Source organism: Elephas maximus, chromosome 15 (assembly GCF_024166365.1).
Source record: "Elephas maximus indicus isolate mEleMax1 chromosome 15, mEleMax1 primary haplotype, whole genome shotgun sequence".
NCBI classification, from domain to species: domain Eukaryota; kingdom Metazoa; phylum Chordata; class Mammalia; order Proboscidea; family Elephantidae; genus Elephas; species Elephas maximus.
The window spans coordinates 75,565,826-75,590,773 of NC_064833.1; the positions used below are offsets into that span (position 1 = coordinate 75,565,826).

The 24,948-nt window shown below is 39.8% G+C and overlaps 1 protein-coding gene across 8 annotated transcripts in view; it reads left to right on the forward strand.

Moving 5' to 3' along the window:
* Positions 1 to 24,948, forward strand: part of PPP1R42 (protein phosphatase 1 regulatory subunit 42) — a 77,366-nt gene that overhangs the window by 27,573 nt on the left and 24,845 nt on the right. For all 8 annotated transcript variants that reach the window (XR_007513252.1, XR_007513253.1, XR_007513254.1 and 5 more), the window contains one exon: positions 24,314 to 24,431. Coding sequence is in view for 5 of the 8 variants with exons in the window: in XM_049853763.1 (XP_049709720.1) it covers positions 24,314 to 24,431 (118 nt within the window). In the remaining 3 variants the exon portion in view is untranslated. The remainder of the gene's footprint in view (positions 1 to 24,313; positions 24,432 to 24,948) is intronic.

A 24,948-nucleotide genomic window follows, 5' to 3' on the forward strand; every position in this document is an offset into this window, starting at 1 on the left:
GCATTGAACTGCCATATGGAGAGTGATACAAGGCGATATAGAACAATACAAGTTAGGTTTTTACTTAGAAAAATAGGGGTAAATAATAAGGTAACCACAAAAAGGTATAACAACTCTATAACTCAAGATAAAAGCCAAGAAAAACGTAACGACTCAACTAACATAAGGTCAAACACTATGAAAATGAGGATCTCACAATTTACTAAGAAAAACGCCTCAGCACAAAAAAGTATGTGGAAAAATGAAATTGTCAACAACACACATAAAAAGGCATCAAAATGACAGCACTAAAAACTTATTTATCTATAATTACCCTGAATGTAAATGGACTAAATGCACCAATAAAGAGACAGAGAGTCACGGACTGGATAAAGAAACACGATCCATCTATATGCTGCCTACAAGAGACACACCTTAGACTTAGAGACACAAACAAACTAAAACTCAAAGGATGGAAAAAAGTATATCAAGCAAACAATAAGCAAAAAAGAAGAGGAGTAGCAATATTAATTTCTGACAAAATAGACTTTAGACTTAAATCCACCACAAAGGATAAAGAAGGACACTATATAATGACAAAAGGGACAATTGATCAGGAAGACATAACCATATTAAATATTTATGCACCCAATGACAGGGCTGCAAGATACATAAATCAAATTTTAACAGAATTGGAAAGTGAGATGGATACCTTCACAATTATAGTAGGAGACTTCAACACACCACTTTCGGAGGACAGGACATCCAGTAAGAAGCTCAATAGAGACACGGAAGATCTAATTACAACAATCAACCAACTTGACCTCATTGACTTATACAGAACTCTCCACCCAACTGCTGCAAAATATACTTTTTTTTCTAGCGCACATGGAACATTCTCTAGAATAGACCACATATTAGGTCATAAAACAAACCTTTGCAGAGTCCAAAACATCGAAATATTACAAAGCATCTTCTCAGACCACAAGGCAATAAAACTAGAGGTCAATAACAGAAAAACTAGGGAAAAGAAATCAAATACTTGGAAAATGAACAATACCCTCCTGAAAAAAGACTGAGTTATAGAAGACATCAAGGAGGGAATAAGGAAATTCATAGAAAGCAACAAGAATGAAAATACATCCTATCAAAACCTCTGGGACACAGCAAAAGCAGTGCTCAGAGGCCAATTTATATCGATAAATGCACACATACAAAAAGAAGAAAGAGCCAAAAGCAGAGAACTGGCCCTACAACTTGAACAAATAGAAAGGGAGCAACAGAAGAAAACAAATAATAAAAATTAGAGCTGAACTAAATGAGTAGAGAACAGAAAAACAATTGAAAGAATTAACAAAGCCAAAAGCTGGTTCTTTGAAAAAATTAACAAAATTGATAAACCATTGGCTAGACTGACTAAAGAAATACAGGAAAGGAAACAAATAACCCGAATAAAAAACGAGAAGGACCACATCACAACAGAACCAAATGAAATTAAAAGAATCATTTCAGATTATTATGAAAAATTGTACTCTAACAAATTTGAAAACCTAGAAGAAATGGATGAACTCCTGGAAAAACACTACCACATTCAGAAGTAGAACAACTAAATAGACCCATAACAAAAAAAGAGATTGAAACGGTAATCAAAAAACTCCCAACAAAAAAAAGTCCTGGCCCGGACGGCTTCACTGCAGAGTTCTACCAAACTTTCAGAGAAGAGTTAACACCACTACTTCTGAAGGTATTCCAAAGCATAGAAAATGACGGAATACTACCCAACTCATTCTATGAAGCCACCATCTCCCTGATACCAAAACCAGGTAAAGATACTACAAAAAAAGAAAATTATACACCTATATCCCTCATGAACATAGATGCAAAAATCCTCAACAAAATTCTAGCCAATAGAATCCAACAACACATCAAAAAAATAATTCACCCTGATCAAGTGGGATTTATACCAGGTATGCAAGGCTGGTTTAATATCAGAAAAACCATTAATGTAATCCATCACATAAATAAAACAAAAGACAAAAACCACATGATCTTATCAATTGATGCAGATAAGGCATTTGACAAAGTCCAACACCCATTTATGATCAAAACTCTTACCAAAATAGGAATTGAAGGAAAATTCCTCAGCATAATACAGGGCATCTATGCAAAGACAACAGCCAACATCACTCTAAATGGAGAGAGCCTGAAAGCATTTCCCTTGAGAACGGGAACCAGACAAGGATGCCCTTTATCACCGCTCTTATTCAACATTGTGCTAGAGGTCCTAGCCAGAGCAATTAGGCTAGACAAAGAAATAAAGGGCGTCAGGATTGGCAAGGAGGAAGTAAAATTATCTCTATTTGCAGATGACATGATCTTATACACAGAAAACCCTAAGGAATCCTCCAGAAAACTACTGAAACTAATAGAAGAGTTTGGCAGAGTCTCAGGTTATAAGATAAACATACAAAAATCACTTGGATTCCTCTACATCAACAAAAAGAACATCGAAGAGGAAATAACCAAATCAATACCATTCACAGTAGCCCCCAAGAAGATAAGATACTTAGGAATAAATCTTACCAAGGATGTAAAAGACCTATACAAAGAAAACTACAAAGCTCTACTATAAGAAATTCAAAAGGACATACTTAAGTGGAAAAACATACCTTGTCATGGATAGGAAGACTTAACATAGTAAACATGTCTATTCTACCAAAAGCCATCTATACATTTAATGCACTTCCGATCCAAATTCCAATGTCATATTTTAAGGGGATAGAGAAACAAATCACCAATTTCATATGGAAGGGAAAGAAGCCCCGGATAAGCAAAGCACTACTGAAAAAGAAGAAGAAAGTGGGAGGCCTCACTTTACCTGACTTCAGAACCTATTATACAGCCACAGTAGTCAAAACAGCCTGGTACTGGTACAACAACAGGCACATAGACCAATGGAACAGAATTGAGACCCCAGACATAGATCCATCCACGTATGAGCAGCTGATATTTGACAAAAGACCAGTGTCAATTAATTGGGGAAAAGATAGCCTTTTTAACAAATGGTGCTGGCATAACTGGATATCCATTTGCAAACGAATGAAACAGGACCCATACCTCACACCATGCACAAAAACTAACTCCAAGTGGATCAAAGACCTAAACATAAAGACTAAAACGATAAAGATCATGGAAGAAAAAATAGGGACAACCCTAGGAGCCCTAATACAAGGTATAAACAGAATACAAAACATTACCAAAAATGATGAAGAGAAACCCGATAACTGGGAGCTCCTAAAAATCAAACACCTATGCTCATCTAAAGACTTCTCCAAAAGAGTAAAAAGACCACCTACAGATTGGGAAAGAATTTTAGCTATGACATCTCCGACCAGCGCCTGATCTCTAAAATCTACATGATTCTGTCAAAACTCAACCACAAAAAGACAAACAACCCAATCAAGAAGTGGGCAAAGGATATGAACACACATTTCACTAAAGAAGATATTCAGGCAGCCAACAGATACATGAGAAAATGCTCTCCATCATTAGCCATTAGAGAAATGCAAATTAAATCTACGATGAAGATTCCATCTCACACCAGCAAGACTGGCATTAATCCAAAAAACACAAAATAATAAATGTTGGAGAGGCTGCGGAGAGATTGGAACTCTCATACACTGCTGGTGGGAATGTAAAATGGTACAACCACTTTGGAAATCCATCTGGCGTTATCTTAAACAGTTAGAAATAGAACTACCATACAACCCAGAAATCCCACTCCTGGGAATATACCCTAGAGATACAAGAGCCTTCATACAAACAGATATATGCACACCCATGTTTATTGCAGCTGTTTACAATAGCAAAAAGTTGGAAGCAACCAAGGTGTCCATCAATGGATGAATGGGTAAATAAATTGTGGTATATTCACACAATGGAATACTACGCATTGATAAAGAACAGTGACGAATCTCTGAAACATTTCATAACATGGAGGAACCTGGAAGGCATTATGCTGAGCGAAATTAGTCAGAGGCAAAAGGACAAATATTGTATAAGACCACTATTATAAGATCTTGAGAAATAGTAAACCTGAGAAGAACACATACTTTTGTGGTTACGAGGCGGGGAGGGAGGGAGGGAGGGAGAGGGTTTTTTATTGATTAATTAGTAGATAAGAACTGCTTTAGGTGAAGGGAAAGACAACACTCAATACATGGAAGGTCAGCTCAATTGGACTGGACCAAAAGCAAAGAAGTTTCCGGGATAAAATGAATGCTTCAAAGGTCAGCGGAGCAAGCGCGGGGGTCTGGGGAACATGGTTTGCGGAGACTTCTAAGTCAATTGGCAAAATAATTCTATTATGAAATCATTCTGCATCCCACTTTGAAATGTGGCGTCTGGGGTCTTAAATGCTAACAAGCGGCCATCTAAGATGCATCAATTGGTCTCAACCCCCCTGGAGCAAAGGAAAATGAAGAACACCAAGGCCACACAACAACTAAGAGCCCAAGAGACAGAAAGGGCCACATGAACCAGAGACTTACATCATCCTGAGACCAGAAGAACTAGTTGGTGCCTGGCCACAATCGATGACTGCCCTGACAGGGAGCACAGCAGAGGACCCCTGAGGGAGCAGGAGATCAGTGGGATACAGACCCCAAATTCTCATAAAAAGACCAAACTTAATGGTCTGACTGAGACTAGAGGAATTCCGGTGGCCATGCTCCCCAGACCTTCTGTTGGCACAGGACAGGAACCATCCCCGAAGACAACTCATCAGACATGAAAGGGACTGGTCAGCGGGTGGGAGAAAGACGCTGATGAAGAGTGAGCTAATTATATCAGGTGGACACTTGAGATTGTGTTGGCAACTCTTGTCTGGAGGGGGGATGGGAGGATAGAGAGAGAGGGAAGCCGGCAAAATTGTCAAGAAAGGAGAGACTGAAAGGGCTGACTCAAGAGGGGGAGAGCAAGTGGGAGTAGGGAGTGAGATGTATGTAAACTTATATGTGACAGACTGATTGGATTTGTAAACGTTCACTTGAAGCTTAATAAAAGTTATTAAAAAAACAAAAAAATTTGAGGGAAGGGGGCCAAGATGGCTGACTAGGTAGAAGCTACCTCGGATCCCTCTTGCAACAAAGACTCGGAAAAATAAGTGAATCGATCACATACATGACAATCTATGAACCCTGGCCATCAAACACAGATCTAAAGAGTTGACCTGAGTGACAGAGACTGAGAACGAACAACCACGGGGAACCAGCAACTGTTTTCAGAGCCTGGAGCCAGCGTCCCAGTTAGAAAACCTTGGCACCGGGCTTTGGACTGGGCGCAGGGGAGCTGAGCACGGCATCCTGAGACAGTGCAAACACGGGACGCAGCCCTAGCCCCCAGAAGTGACCTCAGGGGAAGCCCAGCCAGTGCACACAGGCCGCGCAGCAATGCAGCTGACAGGAGAAGTCACCGGGAAGCAGCGATTGGTTTTGGAGCCTGGAGTGCGGCGTCCCAGCCGGGGAAATTTGCCACTGGGCTTTGGACTGGGAGCGGAGGAACTGACCACGGCTTCTGAGACAGTACAAGCACGGGACGTGAGCCTGACCCTCAGGGGCAATCTTGACCCAGCCAACGCACACAGGCTGCACAACCCTCAGGAATCTCAGATAAAACAATCATCACCAAACAAGATAAGTAACTTTGTCTATATTCCGGGGTGCTACTCTCTCCTATTTATCTGAACCCTCCCCTCCCCTTCCCAGGTGGCTTCATTAACATTGGAATTTCCTGAGCCCGAGAGTGAAGTGCGCTGCGGTTTTTCTTTTCTTTTTTTTTTTTGGTCTTTTCCTAACCCATTCTCCTGGCCTGAGAGAAGCAGCTACAAAAAACCCAGGGACCAAAAATCCTTCCCTAATTGGACTAAAAATACAGAACCAGCTCCAGCCAAACATATGTGATCCCCAGTCTTGGGCTTTCATCCCTACAGGGAACAAGGTGGCTATTATAATGCAAAAGCAATTCTGATAGGGATCTGACTGTAATTGTTTTAGCAATTACAGAAGGCAATGGGATGACATATATAGAGCACTGAAGCAGAAAAACTGCCAGCCAAGGATCATATATCCAGTAGGAAAGACAAGTTTCCCAGGTCTGATATCTCTGCGTATTCAACAGAGCCCTCACTAACCCACAACAGGGAACTGAGGGCTGAAGCTCCTCCCAGACCACCTAGCCTCCTGCCTTAGGGGTCTAAGGAGGGTGACACCTACCAATCTGTAGAGGTACTTGCATTGGGGGCCTAAGATACAGCTGTGGAGCCCACCCAACAAAGTGCTTTAGGAATAGAGACACACTTACCTCACTGGCACTTGGGGGAAGCTTGTAAGCATCCTGCGCCCCACCCCCGGAGTGTGAACCACTGCTGCTACTAGAATCTGGTGCACACAACTATCACCACTACTTCTCTAGGTGGATAGGTGACAGTCTGCACCACACACTTGGTGACCCAAAATCAGATTCTACTCAAGAATAGTGAATGGACTCTTAGGCTTATATATCTGGCAACAGCCCAAACCAGCTGGTAATAGGACATAAGTGACTCAAGGGCTACAACAATCAAGACAGCACAATCTAGTAGCCCATCTACATATATTGAAAGAAAACAAAACAAGATAAGACTCAGTGAGCAAATATAGAAAAAATCACTACAATATCTTAGAGATGGCTCGGAGACAGCAGTCAATATCAAACCACATAAAGAAGCAGACCATGATTGCTTCTACAACTCCCCAAACTAAAGAATCAAAATCTTTCCCAAATGAAGATACAATCCTGGAATTGCCAGATGCAGAATATAAAAAAACAAATTTACAGAATGCTTCAAGACATCAGGGATGACCTCAGAAATGAAATAAGGCAATCTACAGAAAAAGCCAAGGAACACACTGACAAAGCAGTTGAAGAAATCAAAAAGATTATTCAAAAATATGGTGGAAAAACTAATAAGCTGCAAGAATCCATAGAGACAGCATTCATAAATCCAAAAGATTAACAGAAAAATTACAGAATTAGACAACTCAATAGGAAGTCAGAGGAGCAGACTCGAGCAATTGGAAGACAAGGTGGGGGATCTGGACAACAAGGGAATTGACACCAATATAGCTGAAAAAAAATCAGATAAAAGAATTTAAAAAAATGAAGAAACCCTAAGAATCATGTGGGACTCTATCAAGAAGAATAACTTGCGTGTGATTGGAGTCCCAGAACAGGGAGGGATAACAGAAACACAGAGAGAATAGTTGAAGATCTGCTGGCAGAAAACTTCCCTGACATCATGAAAGACGAAAGGATATCTATCGAAGATGCTCATCGAACCCCATATAAGATTGATCCAAAAAGAAAATCAACAAGACATATTATCATCAAACTTGCCAAAACCAAAGATAAAGAGAAAATTTTAAAAGTAGCCAGGGATCAAAGAAAGGTCTCCTACAAAGGAGAATCAATAAGTTCAGACTACTCAGCAGAAACCATGCAGTCAAGAAGGCAATGGGATGACATATATAGAGCACTGAAGGAGAAAAACTGCCAGCCAAGGATCATATATCCAGCAAAACTCTCTCTCAAATATGAAGGCAAAATTAAACATTTACAGATAAACACAACCTTAGAGAATTTGCAAAAACCAAACCAAAGCTACAAGAATACTACAGGAAATTGGTCAGAAAACCAATAATATCAGGTACCAGCACAACACAAGGTCACAAAACAGAACATCCTGATATCAACTCAAATAGGGAAATCACAAAAACAGATTAATTTTAAAAAGAAAAAAACGCTCAAAACAGGGAATCATTGAAGTCAATATGTAAAAGATCACAATAATCAAAAAGAGGGACTAAATACAGGAGGCATTGAACTGCCAGATGGAGAGTGATACAAGGCGATATAGAACGATACAAGTTAGGTTTTTACTTAGAAAAATAGGGGTAAATATTAAGGTAACCACAAAGAGGTATAACAACTCCATAACTCAAAATAAAAACCAAGAAAAACATAACGATTCAGCAAACATAAAGTCAACTACTATGAAAATGAGGAACACACAATTTACAAAGAAAAATGTCTCAGCACAAAAAAGTAAGTGGAAAAATGAAATTGTCAACAACACACATAAAAAGGCATCAAAATGACAGCACTAAACACATACTTATCTATAATTAAGCTGAATGTAAATGGACTAAATGCACCAATAAAAAGACAGAGAGTCTCAGATGGGATAAAGAAACACGATCCGTCTATATCCTGCCTACAAGAGACACACTTTAGACTTAGAGATACAAATAAACTAAAACTGAAAGGATGGAAAAAAATATATCAAGCAAACAACAAGCAAAAAAGAGCAGGAGTAGCAATGTTAATTTCTGACAAAATAGACTTTAAAGTTAAATCCACCACAAAGGATAAAGAAGGACACTACATAATGATAAAAGGGACAATAGACCAGGAAGATATAACCATATTAAATATTTATGCACCCAATGACAGGGCTGCAAGATGCATAAAACAAACTTTAACAGAACTGAAAAGTGAGCTAGACACCTCCACAATTATAGTAGGAGACTTCAACACACCACTTTCAGAGAAGGACAGGACTTCCAGTAAGAAGCTCAATAGAGACACAGAAGACCTAATTGCTATAATCAACCAACTTGACCTCATAGACTTATACAGAACACTCCACCCAACAGCTGCAAATTATACTTTTTTTTCTAGTGCACATGGAACATTCTCTAGAATAGACCACATATTAGGTCATAAAACAAACCTTTGCAGGATCCAAAACATAGAAATATTACGAAGCATCTTCTCAGACCACAAAGCCACAAAAGTGGAAATCAATAACAGAAAAATTAGGAAAAGAAACCAAATACTTGGGAACTGAACAATACCCTGCTGAAAAAAGACTGGGTTACAGAAGACATTAAGGAGGGAATAAAGAAATTCAAAGAATGCAATGAGAATGAAAACACTTCGTATCAAAACCTCTGGGACACAGCAAAAGCAGTGCTCAGAGGCCAATTTATATCGATAAATGCACAAATACATAAAGAAGAAAAAGCCAAAATCAGAGAACTGTCCCTACAACTTGAACAAATAGGAAGTGAGCAACAAAAGAATCTATCAGGCGCCAGAAGAAAACAAATAATAAAAATTAGAGCTGAACTAAATGAATTAGAGAACAGGAAAACAATTCAAAGAATTAACAAAGCCAAAAGCTGGTTCTTTGAAAAATTAACAAAATTGATAAACCATTGGCCAGACTGACTAAAGAAATACAGGAAAGGGAACAAATAACCCAAATAAGAAATGAGATGGGCCACATCATAACAGACTCAACTGAAATAAAAAGAAACACATCAGATTATTTCAAAAAATTGTACTATAACAAATTTGCAAACCTAGAAGAAATGGACGAATTCCTAGAAAAATACTACCTACCTAAACTAACGTAATCAGAAGTAGAACAACTAAATAGACCCATAACAAAAAAAGAGATTGAAAAGGTAATCAAAAAACTTGCAACAAAAAAAAAAGCCTTGGCCCGGACGGCTTTACTACACAGTCCTACCAACTTTCAGAGAAGAGTTAACACCACTACTACTAAAGGTATTTCAAAGCATAGAAAATGACGGAATGCTACCTAACTCATTCTATGAAGCCACCATATCCCTGATACCAAAACCAGGTAAAGACACCACAAAAAAAGAAAATTACAGACCTATATCCCTCATGAACATAGATGTAAAAATCCTCAACAAAATTCTAGCCAGTAGAATTCAACAACATATCAAAAAAATAATCCACCACGACCAAGTGGGATTTAGACCAGGTATGCAAGGCTGGTTTAATATTAGAAAAACCATTAATGTAATCCACCATATAAATAAAACAAAAGACAAAAACCACATGATCTTATCAATTGATGCAGATAAGGCATTTGACAAAGTCCAACACCCATTTATGATCAAAACTCTTACCAAAATAGGAATTGAAGGAAAATTCCTCAGCATAATACAGGGCATCTATACAAAGACAACAACCAACATCACTCTAAATGGAGAGAGCCTGAAAGCATTTCCCTTGAGAACGGGAACCAGACAAGGATGCCCTTTATCACCGCTCTTATTCAACATTGTGCTAGAGGTCCTAGCCAGAGCAATTAGGCTAGACAAAGAAATAAAGGGCGTCAGGATTGGCAAGGAGGAAGTAAAATTATCTCTATTTGCAGATGACATGATCTTATACACAGAAAACCCTAAGGAATCCTCCAGAAAACTACTGAAACTAATAGAAGAGTTTGGCAGAGTCTCAGGTTATAAGATAAACATACAAAAATCACTTGGATTCCTCTACATCAACAAAAAGAACATCGAAGAGGAAATAACCAAATCAATACCATTCACAGTAGCCCCCAAGAAGAATACTTAGGAATAAATCTTACCAAAGATGTAAAAGACCTATACAAAGAAAACTACAAAGTCCTAGTGCAAGAAACTAAAAAGGACCTACATAAGTGGAAAAACATACCTTGCTTGTGGATAGGAAGACTTAACATAGTAAAAATGTCTATTCTACCAAAAGCCATCTATACATACAATGCACTTCTGATCCAAATTCCAATGACATTTTTTAATGTGATGGAGAAACAAATCACCAACTTCACATGGAAGGGAAAGAAGCTCCGGATAAGTAAAGCATTACTGAAAAAGAAGAAAAAAATGGGAGGCCTCACTCTACCTGATTTTAGAACATATTATACAGCCACAGTAGTCATAACAGCCTGGTACTGGTACAACAACAGGCATACAGACCAATGGAACAGAATTGAGAACCCAGATATAAATCCATCCACATATGAGCAGCTGATATTTGACAAAGGACCAGTGTCAGTTAATTGGGGAAAAGATAGTCTTTTTAACAAATGGTGCTGGCATAACGGGATATCCATTTGCAAAAAAATGAAACAGGACTCATACCTCACACCATGCACAAAAACTAACTCCAAGTGGATCAAAGACCTAAACATAAAGACTAAAACGATAAAGATCATGGAAGAAAAAATAGGGACAACCTTAGCAGCCCTAATACAAGGCATGAACAGAATACAAAACATTACCAAAAATGATGAAGAGAAACCAGGTAACTGAGGGCTCCTAAAAATCAAACACCTATGCTCATCTAAAGACTTCACCAAAAGAGTAAAAATACCACCTACAGATTGGGAAAGAATTTTCAGCTATGACATCTCCAACCAGCGCCTGATCTCTAAAATCTATATGATTCTGTTAAAACTCAACCACAAAAAGACAAACAACCCAATCAAAACGTGGGCCAAGGATATGAATACACACTTCACTAAAAAAGATATTCAGGCAGCTAACAGATACATGAGAAAATGCTCTCGATCATTAGCCATTAGGGAAATGCAAATTAAAACTACGATGAGATTCCATCTCACTCCAACAAGGCTGGCATTAACCCAAAAAACACAAAATAATAAATGTTGGAGAGGCTGTGGAGAGATTGGAACTCTTATACACTGCTGGTGGGAATGTAAAATGGTACAACCACTTTGAAAATCTATCTGGTGTTTTCTTAAAAAGCTAGAACTAGAACTACCCTACAACCCAGAAATCCCACTCCTCGGAATATACCCTAGAGAAATAAGAGCCTTTACACGAACAGATATATGCACACCCATGTTTATTGCAGCTCTGTTTACAATAGCAAAAAGCTGGAAGCAACCAAGGTATCCATTAACGGATGAATGGTTAAATAAATTATGGTAGATTCACACAATGGAATACTACGCATCGATAAAGAACAGTGACGAATCTGTCAAACATTTCATAACATGGAGGAACCTGGAAGGCATTATGCTGAGTGAAATGAGTCAGAGGCAAAAGGACAAATATTGTATAAGACCACTATTATAAGATCTTGAGAAATAGCATAAACTGCGAAGAACACATGCTTTTGTGGTTACGAGGCGGGGGAGGGAGGGTGGAAGAGGGCTATTTACAGATTAGTTAGTAGATAAGAACTACTTTAGGTGAAGGCAAGGACAATACCAAATACACGGAAGGTCAGCTCAACTGGACTGGACCAAAAGCAAAGAAGTTTCTGGGATAAACTGAACGCTTCAAAGGTCAGCGGAGCAAGGGCGGGGGTTTGGGGACTATGGCTTAAGGGGACTTCTAAGTCAATTGGCAAAACAATTCTATTATGAAAACATTCTGCATCCCACTTTGAAATGTGGCGTCTGGGGTCTTAAATGCTAACAAGCAGCCATCTAAGATGCATCAACTGGTCTCAACCCACCTGGATCAAAGGAGAATGAAGAACACCAAGGTCACATGATAACTATGAGCCCAAGAAACAGAAAGGGCCACATGAACCAGAGACTTACATCATCCTGAGACGAGAAGAACTAGTTGGTGCCCGGCCACAACCGATGACTGCCCTGACAGGGAGCACAACAGAGAACCCCTGAGGGAGTAGGCGAACAGTGGGATGCAGACCCCAAATTCTCATAAAAAGACCAGACTTAATGGTCTGACTGAGACTAGAGGAATCCCGGCGGTCATGGTCCCCAAACCTTCTGTTGGCCCGGGACAGGAACCATTCCCGAAGACAACTCATCAGACATGGAAGGGACTGGACAATGGGTTGGAGAGAGATGCTGACGAAGAGTGAGCTACTTGTATCAGGTGGACACTTGAGACTGTATTGACATCTCCTGTCTGGAGGGGAGATAGGAGGGTAGAGAGGGTTCAAAAAAAAACTGGCAAAATCATCACGAAAGGAGAGACTGGAAGGAAGGAGTGGGCTGACTCATTAGGGGGAGAGTAAGTGGGAGTATGGAGTAAGGTGTATATAAGCTTATATGTGACAGACTGACTTGATTTGTAAACTTGCACTTAAAGCACAATAAAAATTATTTGAAAAAAAATTTGAGGGAAAATTATTCTCAATCTAGAATTATATGATCAATTTTTCAATCAATTATGAAGTGTAAAACATTTTTAAAAAGACCAGTTCTCTGAAAATTTACATCACTCATGCTCTTTCTCAGGCAGCTCTTGGAAGATGTGTTCCACCCAAGCAGGAGCATAAACCAGTAAAAGGCAAGACAAGGGATATTGGAAATAGGGAAAGGCAAAAGTAATTCCCAGAATGAAGGTGAAGGGAAGTCTTAGGACATGCTGTACAGCAGGCTAGAGGGCAAACTAGCCAGGTTGTAGTAGGCTAAATTGGTGATGTTGTTGTTAGCTGCCGTCAAGTTAAGTACACAGAAAACTAACCAAATAAATAATCTAGCAGTTTTTAACTCTAGAGAAAGTAAGAAGCAATCACAGTACGCTATCTGGCTTAGCTGTGAATAACATTTAAGTAACCAGTTCTACTCTGTTGCATGGATTCGCTATGAGTTGGAATTGACTCAATAGCACCTAACAACATCAATCTTAATAATGTAATAACTAAATATTAATTTAACCAACATTTTAGTGTAAACATATTGACAGGATAGGGAATGGAACTGTATTGGAAGTGGGGGTAGTATTTAAAAGAATTAAATCATCATCTTCCATAGCAGGAATTCAGTAGATAAAATATCTAAGATTGAAAAATCAAGAAAGAACAGTTGTTATTTAGAAATGTGGACGTAAAGTTGTATAGAAATAGCTGATGAAGTTCAAAGTGGTTCTGTTATAAGCCCTAACCCCAGTGCCATCGAGTCGATTCTGACTCATAGCGACTCTATAGGACAGAGTAGAACTGCCCTATAGAGTTTCCAAGGAGCGCCTGGCAGTTTCGAACCGCCAGCCCTTTGGTTAGCAGCTGTAGCACTTAACCACTACACCACCAGGGTTTCCCATAAGCCCTAGGTACTCTTTAAATTTGGTTATGAATGCTGTTATTGAGTTTTTTTTTTAAATAATTAAGGTCAAATTCACATAACATGAAATTATGAATTTTTAACTATTGATTGCATTACTTTGATAAAAAGAAAAATCAGACGTAAGAAGGCGGTAAGGAACATCTGGTTAACATAACTGTTATCTTGTATGTTAACATACCGCATGAGACAGAGCCCCTGAGAGCAAAGTATTTTGATTTATTGACTTCAGCATTCCCGGAGCCCAGCCCAGTGCCTGGCACATAATAAAAGGCACCCACTAAATGTTTGTTGTTGTTGTTAGCTGCCATTGAGTCAATTCCAACTAATGATTCCATGTACAACAGATCCAAACGTGTCCAATCCTGCCTGCACTATCTTCATGATCGTTGGTGCGCTTGAGTTCACTGTTGCAGCTGCTGTATATTTTTAGTGCCTTCCAACCTAGAGGGCTCATCACCCAGCAGTATATCAGACAATATTCTGTCGTGATCTGTAGTGTTTTCACTGGCTAATTTCTGGATGTAGATCACCAGGCCTTTCTTCCTAGCCTTAGTCTAGAGGCTCCGCTGAAACCTGTACACTATGGGTGATGCTAGTTGTATTTGAAATATCCGTGGCATAGCTTCAGCATCATAGCAACATGCAAGCCACCACAGTACGATAAACTGACCAGTGAGTGGTGGAAATCTTTATAGAACGAATAAATAAGAAAATAAAAGACATTTGACCACCTAAGCAGGAGATGTAAACCACTGCACAAGTTCAAGGAGCTGGGATATGCCAGAAGTTGCTTTTCCCTCCTGTCTTAGCCATCTAGTGCTGCCATAACAGAAATACCACAAGTTGATGTCTTTAACAAAGAGAAGTTTATTCTCTCACAGTTCAAGAGGCTAGAAGTCCAAATTCAGGGTGCCACTCTAGGGGAAGGCTTTCTCTGTCGGTCCTGGGTCCTTGCCATCCATCTCCCCCTGGTATAGGAGCTTCCCAGTGCGGGAACCCCCAGATCCAAAGGATACGCTCTGCTTTCTTGGTGGTATGAGGTCCCCCGTCTCTCTGCTCCTTTCTCTCTTTTACACGTCAAAAGAGATTGACCCAAGATACAACCTAATCTTATACATTGAGTCATGCCTCATTAATATAACTGCCTCTAATCCTGCCTCATTAACATCACAGAGGTAGGATTTATAACACACAGGAAAATCACAGCAGATGACAAAATGGAGGACAGTCACACAATACTGGGAATCATGGCCTAGCCACGTTGACACACATTTTGGGGGGACACTATTCAATCTGTAACACCTCCACAGAGAGATGATATCCAGGGAGTAGGATGAAATCTCAAGCTCTTTTACTTCCAGCCAGACGACACCAGCGCATAAAAATGCCTAGACACAGCTTCAGGGGAGCTGTGAACACAAACATTGCCCAGGGTACACTTGAAATGGGCTTTTGTGGTCCACTGACCACTTAGTTAAAGGACATGTTCAAGTCCAGCATCAGAATACTAACCCTCTTGTTCCTCCGTATTTTCTTGGGGTCAGTGTCTCTATTTTTTGGCTTTAGTTTTTCCCTATTCTTTATGCTCATTAAAGTTGCCCAGAAGCTACTGACATCAAGCCCTGTGCCACGAGGGAGAAATCTCAACATGCCATACATAAGGTTGCTGACATCCATCCTAAGAGTCAACAACAGACAGCTTTGGGCCATGGAGAAAAAGGAGTGGCCATCATTAGAGAATTTGAATGAGACCCCTATATTTACTTGGGGGGTTTTAGCACTTAGAGCAGCTGCTTTTACATGGACACTGGTAGGTTCTTCAAACACGCCCACAGAAAACACATGAAATAATTGAGTGTAGTTCTTACATAGTGATGTTTTCTTGCTAGCAACCATACAAGGAAAGTACAGTTTTAAAAATGATCACTTTTCCTGATAATTTATCACTGTCTCTAAAATTAATTCAAAATTTAAAATCATTATTCAGATGTGTATTAAAAATGGCCTTTTCACATTCATTGTATTAAATATTATAAATATTGCAATGGATTTTCGAGCACTTGAAAGTCCTGTCAATCAATGCTATACATGGATTTTTGTGAAGTGTTATAAACTAAAATATGTTAGTGATTTGCATATATTTACAACAATTTGTCTTCCTGTAGTCCTAGCCCATAGAACTGAATTCACATATTTTTTCCACAGAAGATTCATTTTTAAGAACCTGATTTAAGAAAAAAATGAAAATATAATGGGTCCTAGGGTGGTTAAAGGAGTCCCTGGGTGGTACAAATGGTTAACATACTAGGCTGCTAACTGAAAGGGTGGCAGTTCAAGTCCACCCAAAGGTGTGTCAGAAGAAAGGCCTGGTGATCTAGTTCCAAAAAATCAGCCATTGGAAACCCTGTGGAGCACAGCTCTCCTCTGACACACACGAGGTCAGCAGGGTGTCTCGGTCACCATGAGACATAGTTGACTCAGTAGCAACTACCGTATTTTTAGGCAAATCTGTTTGCCAACCGTGCCCTCCCCCTGCCTGGTATTTTCATAAGCTCGCTATGGTATTTTCTTTTACAGCAACATGTAAAAAAAACTGACCAAGTGTTGCTTATAAAAATACCTGTGAGGGGAGGGCATGGATGGCAAACAAATATAGAAGACACGTGTTATTTGCGTAAAAATATGGTAGCTTTTTTTTTTTTTTTTTAAGGATGGTTAAGTAACTTTCAATCTCCCAATCAAGATTCTGGTTTGAGCAATGAAGAAGAGAAAGATATTTCACGACAATTTAAAGAAATACATATAGCAAGGAAAAGTACAACCAGGTGACAAATCCTTGAGCTCTGCAGAAGGAATAGAAAAGGAAGAAGAGAATGGAGTCACTGGGAAAAACAGGCATCCGCAAATGATGTCCACCTTCTCGCTCACTGAGGGTCCTAGAGCCACCGGAGAGTGGCTGCATTGAGGTAGAGGCACAGGATATGGGCCTGTAAGAAGCCGAGTAGCCAAGTGGCTGCTGGAACACGTTTGGTCCTTCCTACAGCTTGGGATTTCATTCCCTTTCTCTCTTCACCTCTACAGGTCCACAGCTGCCAAGGACTCCTTCCCCCAACACTCCTCAGCCCTGCCCCCATTTCTGCTATTCCCCAGTCCAAAGGAGTTCAATGTAAGACCATACAGAAAGATGAAAAGAGAAGGCAAATCATGTCTTTCCTCCGTCTTTCCATATTTTTGCTCCCATTAATCAGTGAAAGGAGCTCTGATGGCGCAGTCGTTAAGATTTCAGGCTGCTAACCCAAAAATCAGCAGTTCGAATCCACCAGCCACTCCTTGGAAGCCCTGTGGGGCAGTTCTACTCTGTCCTATAGAGTTGCTTTGAGTCAGAATCAACTCGATAGCAAAGGGTTTGGCTTTTTGTTTTGTTTGTTTAATCAGCAAAATCTTCAAAATAGTTCCATCTTATTTCCCCTTTATAATTCCCATCTTTCCTAACCTTGGACCCTCTGGCTCTCTCCTGTTCATTTGTTCCTTCATTCATGCATTCATTCATTTCTTCTTATCCATTTAGCACACCTACTATGTGGCAGCATTTGCTAGACATTGGGGGAGACAATAGTGAACACAAAACTGATATGATCCCTGGCTTCATGGAGTTTTCAGCATTAAGGGGAAGAGAGACATTAAACACATAATCACCCAAAAACAAATGTAAAATTGCACCTGTGGCAAGTACTACAAAGGAGAAGTATGTTGCTCTGAGAATTCTGTAACAGGAGGACTTTCCCTAGTTAAAGAGGTCAGTGAAGGCTTTCCAGAGGAAGAAACTGCTGAGCTGAGTTCTGAGAGACGAAAAGAACTTAACCAGGCAAAGAGAATAGCATGTGCAAAGGCCCTGGGGCAGGAGAGAACATGACAAATATGAAGGATTGGAATGGGAGGGAGTGAAGGTGGAGCATGGTGCAAACTGATGCCAGGCCTCATAGGTCACAGTAAAGAATTTTGTCCAAAAACAATGGGAGCCACTGATGGTGTTTAAGCCAGAGGTGAAGTAATTAGAGATCAGCATTTTTAAAAGATCAGTGTGGCTACAGTGTAGAGAACAGACTGAAAGACACCAGCCTAGTTTGGAAGTGAGAGAGAGTGACAACTTGAATACTACAAGGGTGAAAATGAAAAGAATAGATAGACTGGAGAGATGTTCAGGAAGTCAAGTGGACAGGGCATAATGGTGACTCAGATACAGGGAGTGAGGGAGAGAGAAATATTAGGAATGATTCCCAGGCACAATGGGAAATAGAGAGCTCAGGAGTAGGGTTTGAGGAAGCGAGAGAAGATCATGCGTGTTGGTCATGTATAGTCTGAGGTGCCTTTGAAATGTTCCAGAGGAAATACCAAGTAGACAATTGGATGTATGAGGCCAAAGCTCAGAGGAGAGGTAAATATGGAAGTCTTCAGCATATAGGTAAGTGATCACTGTAACTTCCATCCTGGATAAGATTGCATAGAGAGAGGAGCATAGAGCAAGAAGAGAATATATGATGAAGTGCTCAAGGTGTCCTAACACAAAATCTGGTTGTTCCTTGGGCATACAGATGACTCTCCCTTCCTTGGTGTAATAGAAGCTTTACTAGTATCATCAACATGGCCTCTCCTTTTCTGCAGAGGGTCTAAATAGAAATGGAGAAGGTGGTGGGTTACAGGAGGAAAAATTTTTCTAGCTGTGACACAATTTAACATTCTGCTGTGGTCCAAGGAAGGGGCAACAAAGGAGTAGATTATAGTAGATTGCAGATTATAGAAAAGGAAGCAAATAAATTGAGTCCTGAGCGTCTGGCACAGAGGATGGCTGCTCCTGTGACTCAAAGGGGGCTCAAGCACTCTAGAAACATGGCGATGCACTATGGGAAGGTTTTTATAGTACTGACACTGACAGCTAGTCTTTAGACTTTTTCTCATTAATAGGTTTTTATGGGCTGACCCAAGCAACAGTCTTCCAGGTATAACATTGTTTTTATGAGGTGTGTCCTAAGTTCTCAAAAGCAACTTTTAGAAAACAGCCTGTTCATAAATTGCGATGTTTGTGGTCAGAGGTTTGTTCCTTGTGGGGTCAGAGACTCACGAAGGATCCATGGAACGTGGAAGAGTGTAGAATCACAAAGTCATGAAGGAAGTGGTCACAAGGATCAGATGCTTCAAAGAAGATGAGGCTGAGAAAGTCCACGTTAGGCAATGTGGGGTCAGTAATACGGTGAGCACTGTCTTCAGTAGCGCCAGGCTGCAGGACTGCGCAATGGTTAAGGAAGTGAGGTTGTGGCCTAGAGCGTTTTAACTCCAAATGTGGTCCTTAGACCAGTAGCGTTGGCATCAGAAATGCAGAATCTCAGCTTCTTTCCTGGATCTAACAAATCAGAATCTGCGTTTAAACAGGTCCCTAGGTGATTCCCAGGCACATTCAAGTTTGAGGAACACTGGTATGGACTACTGTTTCAAGGAGTTTGGCAATGGTAGGTAAGAGAGAGGATGAAAGCTAGAGGACAGTAAGAGATTGGAAATGTAACAGACAGAAGATCCTAAGGGGAAAAGGCCTGATGGAGAGGGGAAGGTCAAGAGAACCGATTAACCTGGGAAAAGAGATGGGACTCTTCCTTTGTTCAAAAAGATGGGAAAGAAGAATGGAAGAGGAAGTGTGAGACCTGAGGCTGATAACTGAGAAATCTTTGAAGAAGATGACCCACTTCTCAATAAAATTTATGTTGAGGTCAACCAATGGGAAGGAGAAAGAGAGGTTTTAGGCCATCAAATACTCCATGGTTTAGAAATTCCTTTCTTTAACTCATAGGGCTCTACTTTAAATGACATTTACCTTTGGTTAATATTTCTTTGTATTTTTTTTTCCTGTAAGTTCTTTAAACAAGTACATATCAACAAATATATTAAAATGCTGAATAATCTAATAACCATTTACAAGAAAACTTCTGCATTTTTGCAGGTAACTCAATAAGCGTACTAATTTGAGCCATGAACTTCACTGAGGCAACCTTAATAACTTGCTGACACTATTAAGTCAAATAAATAGAGATGCAAAAAATGTATTAAAACTTGAAAGAACAAAAAACAATTTTTAAGTCACTACCTATAGTTTCGATGTCTGCAAAGTTTGGGAAATCAATAAAGTGATCTGAAAAGTTCATCTCATAGTCAGATTTATTAGTGATTTGCTTCATTGGTTTTTTGATGACCATTTATCATGAGGTATATAGCATTTTCAGAATGAACGGTGGAATCAAACACTTGATGGGCTTGCCTCTAAGACACAAATGAACAAAGCACTATGGCCTGTCATGTTTCCCGAGTTTCTAATTTATTCAGCCTCTGCTCAGTATTGACCGTGACAAGCAGAGTGTCCCAGAGATAAATTTATTCACTCCACAGTTTAGTCAGGAACAAGCCAAAAATTATAGATTTTCCCAGGCAGATGATGACAGGCAGTCAGGGGGATGACAAATGGCTGTCTTTAGATGTAGTTAGGACAGTTGGGCCAGACGTTTCCAATAAAGATTGGAGCATGCGGGTCAAATACAGGTCCATCAGCGGCCATCATTAATTGCGGAGAAGGCACTGCCAGTGCAGCAGACGCCTGCGAAGGCACCTGGGCACCAGCCCTGCGTGGGAAGGCGCATCGGCTCCTCAGTATTCTGCAGCACTCCTCCAAGTGATAGCGTGACATGATCATTTATCAAACAGAGACTCTCCAGAAAAGTGTCTGGTCCCTTTAGTGTAACTTATTGAAGGGCAGGGAAGTGAAAGCATTTTATTAAAGACAGGAAAGCAATGAACAACCAGAGCGTATCCAAAGGGTAATCGTATTTCAGCACAGGATTACTTTAGTCTTAAATAAACATACACTGGAGGGAGTATGCTGAGGGTCATTTATCAAGTGAGGAACAATTAACAGAACTCTACAGGACTCTTTATCTATGTAACTTTAGAGTTCTCTTATTGTTATTATTGACAAGCATTGCATCCAGTACGGTTCAAGAATGTAATACACGATCCCTTCCTTAAATGTTTTTAGAGTAAGAAAAAATACAGTGGAATTCTCACATAAATAAGCATGCCTGTGTTAACCACCGTTGCACAAATGCTAAGAAGAAGGCATGATCCAAGGCCCAGGGATGAGGGCTGAAGTTTGTAATTTTGAAGAGAGTTTTCTTGTAAGAAGTCAACTACTTGTTTTTCAGTGGGTCAGAAGCTTATTCTTCCTATTTACAAAAATATTTGTTCTTTATTAACCAAAATTAAGAGAAGGGGAGTTAGCTAAGTGGTGGCAGGGTAGGCAAAGAGGCAGAGAATACATTTGTTACTTATCTGCTTTGTTCCAGGCATTTTCTACACCAAGGCATCCAACCCTAATTATCCTCACTTTGTAAATGAGGACAGGGAGACTCAGAAAGCTTAAGTGACTGGCCCAGGGGCCCACAGTAAGCAGCGGGCAGTACCAGGAACTTTGGGTTGCCTGTAGTTTTTAAAATAATTCCTTACATTTTCACTTAAATTGTTTCCTCAGATCTCCCAGAGCCCCGAACATACTTGTGATTCAATAAGCATTTTGCTGAACAACGGGGTAGGCAAAAATGAAAATACTTTGACCACTTTACGGAGCAAGAGTTTGGTCTCAGGAAGGCAAAGGGACCTATCAGGTGCCCTGCAGGGGGTCCTAGACACCCAGCTGTCCTTGAAACTATCCCCCCAGAGGTAGAGTTCCATCAGGTGGATGCACATGCACGGCTGGGGTTCCGATTTTGTGACCTCGGTGTTCATGACAGTTTTGCGGAGATTTTTAATGTGCAGAAGGGAGCCACTGTCAAAGCTTCATAGTAAAAGATGGTTTTCTAATGCAATCCTATCAGAAAATTTTTCAAAAAATGAAATATCTAAGTAATAAACGTGTCTAGAGCAAAGAATAAGATGGGGGCACAGATAGGTTAAATAGATATATAAGGCTGAAAGGATATCAAGCTTTGAAGGTGAGGAAACAATCTGGGGAATAAAAATACCAGATTAGGTACAGTCAATTGGCTTTCAGTTTTGCAATTAAGAACACGTACGAATTTATCTATAATACGTATTTCCTAATTTCCCCCTTTATCCCATGATAATCTTTTCTTTCTAAATTTTATTTTGATGTTCTTGTTGTTCTTGAGAATATACACAGCAAAACATACACCAGTTTGACAGTTTCCGTGATAATTTTGATCTAAAATTTGACTTGTGGAAAACGAATGGAAGAATGATAGATGTTTGCCTGGTGCCATCCTCTGGAATCTTCATTAAGTTTACAATCCTTGCCTCCATTTTCCAGAGCAGCAGAAATATACAAGATCACATGGAGAACAGTGCTCTGAAAACCACAGAGCTCGCCACAAGACTTAGTTTATCAGCAGCAAAACATGTGCTTTAAAAGAATGCTTTTGCCTTAGTGAAGGGAGTTTTCACTCTTTATTTTTTGTTTTGCCTATAGCGTACCCGAGTACTGTATATCGAGTAGACTCCGACTCATAGCAACCCTACAGGACAAAGTAGAACTGCCACACAGGGTTTCCAAGGAGCAGCGGGTAGATTTGAACTGCCAACCTTTGGTTAACGGCCATGCCACTGTGCCAGAGAATCAGCTGAAGGCTACAGAGGAGAAAAACATTTTTTCTTGTGGCTTTTTTTAGTACTTCCTTACAGATTAAATCTACTTGGTTTTATTTTTTTTTTAACTTTTTTTTTTTACAAATATAAAAAAAGACGTGAAGTATATTTCACTTCCCATTTAACAGTAGTTAAAACACGAATTAGGGAAGGAAGGTGGAAAGAGGAAGGAGAGAAAGCAAAGAAAAGAACAACAGAAAGACAAGGAATAGGGAAGAGAAATGGTGACATCAGATGGGAAAGAGAAGCCCAAACTGGGAAAAGGGGAGGTAAGAGGGCAGACAGAGAGCTGGTTCTTCAGTGCCATTTATCTGTTTTCCTCACGTTCTCTGGGATTTTAGATTCTGGAATGACTAACTATTCCATGAAATCATGCACCTTTATGATAGAACAAAAAGAAATTGTACTCACAGTATGATGATGCTCAAAAAAGAAGAGTAAAAGGATATGTAACAACATATTAATAGTAACCTTTGAGTGATAAGCATTAGTGATTTTTCTTCTCCTTTCTTCTATTTTCCCTTTGATATATTTCTTATAGATTTTAAAAATGAATATGCATTCTGTGTAAAATAAAAAGCAACAGTATATACTATTTGCAAGGCCAGTGGGCCACTTACTCCTCCTTAATATCCTTCATCTGTGAATTTCCAGAAGCTCCACTGAGAACAGGGCATCCTCTACAGAGTGGGGCGTGGGGGGTAGAGGGCGGTTGGGGGGCAGAAGTGTCTCCTGAGTTACAGGTTGGGTCCATTTAAGGAAGTGTGACAGAAGACAATTTTGTTGCTGCCAGCTCAGGACCTCACTTTTTACCTCATCTTTAGTCCCCCCCAAAAAAAAAAAAAAATTTTTTTTTATTATCAGTACAGAAACCCTGGTGGCACAGTGGTCAAGTACTTATCTGCTAATTAAAAGGAAGGTGGTAAAAGCCCACGGGAAAAAGATGGGGCAGTCTGCTTCCATAAAGATTACAGCCTTGGAAACCCTATGGGGCAGTTCTACTCTGTCCTATAGGGTCGCTATGAGTCAGAATCAACCCAACAGCAATGGGTTTGGGTTTTCTTTTTAATTTATTACTATTATCTATATTAGGACCCCTGGTGTTGTGATGGTTAAGCGCTGGGCTGCTAATCAAAAGGCTGGCGGTTCGAACCCACCATCCACTCTGAAGAAGAAAGACTTGGCAATCTGTTTCCGTAAAGAGTAGAGCCTAGGAAACCCTATGGGGTGGCTCTAAGCTATCATATAAGATCGCTATGAGTTGGAATCAATTGGACGGCATACAACAATTATCAGTATAGTCCCTGAGTGGTGCAAATGGTTAACTCACCTGCTAACCAAAAGGTTGGAGGTTCAAGTCCACCCAGAGGCACCTCGGAAGAAAGGCCTGGTGACTTCTGAAAAACCAGCCATTGAAAACTGTATGGAACGCAGTTCTACTCTGACACACGAGATCAGGTGAGTCAGAGTCGACTCCATGGCAACTGGAAAATCTGCAGTTTAAACCATTTTATGTAAAAAAAAATTATTGCGTACCTTCTAAGTACCTGATGCTGAGGTACAACTCAATGAAAAGCAGTAATAACACTTAAATACAGTTAACTGGCATGCTAGAAATACTGATAATTATGAAGTACTTATATCTTGTTTTTTCTTCTGTAATTATAGGATTTGGAATTTTTACTGAGCAAGTTGATGAAGCTGTGGAAAATGGATCTAAATGGAAATCCTGTTTGTCTCAAGCCAAAATACAGGGACAGACTGATCTTGGTGTCCAAATCACTGGGTACACATTTACATTATATTACTATCATTCTCTTAGAGAAAGCAGCCTGATTGACTTTTTGATTAATTTATCAGCTAGCCTCCAGAAATTATTAATATGATATCTGCCTCTATAAAAATGGTCAACTTTAAATTTGATATTTTGAATAAAAGTTAAAATTGAGAAATAAAGCATAAAAAAGGCCACTTTTCAGAAATAGTTAAAGCACCAAATAGTCTTTCAAAAGAAAATTGTGGCTGTTACCACTAAAAATCACTAGTTATAAATGTGTAGAACTTGCTGACATTTTTCCAAACTTTCATTGGTACAAATCCTTTGAAGATTCCAAGAGACTCCTTAGCTCTTGGTCATGTAGCTAAAATTGATCGAGTTTTTCATGATGTTATGGATTGAATTATGTCCCCCCCCCCCAAAAATGTGTTGTAAATCCTAATTTCTATGCCTATAGTTATTAATGCCATTTGGGAATGGGTTGTCTTTGTTATGTTATTGAGGCAGGATTAGTGTAGGGTGTATC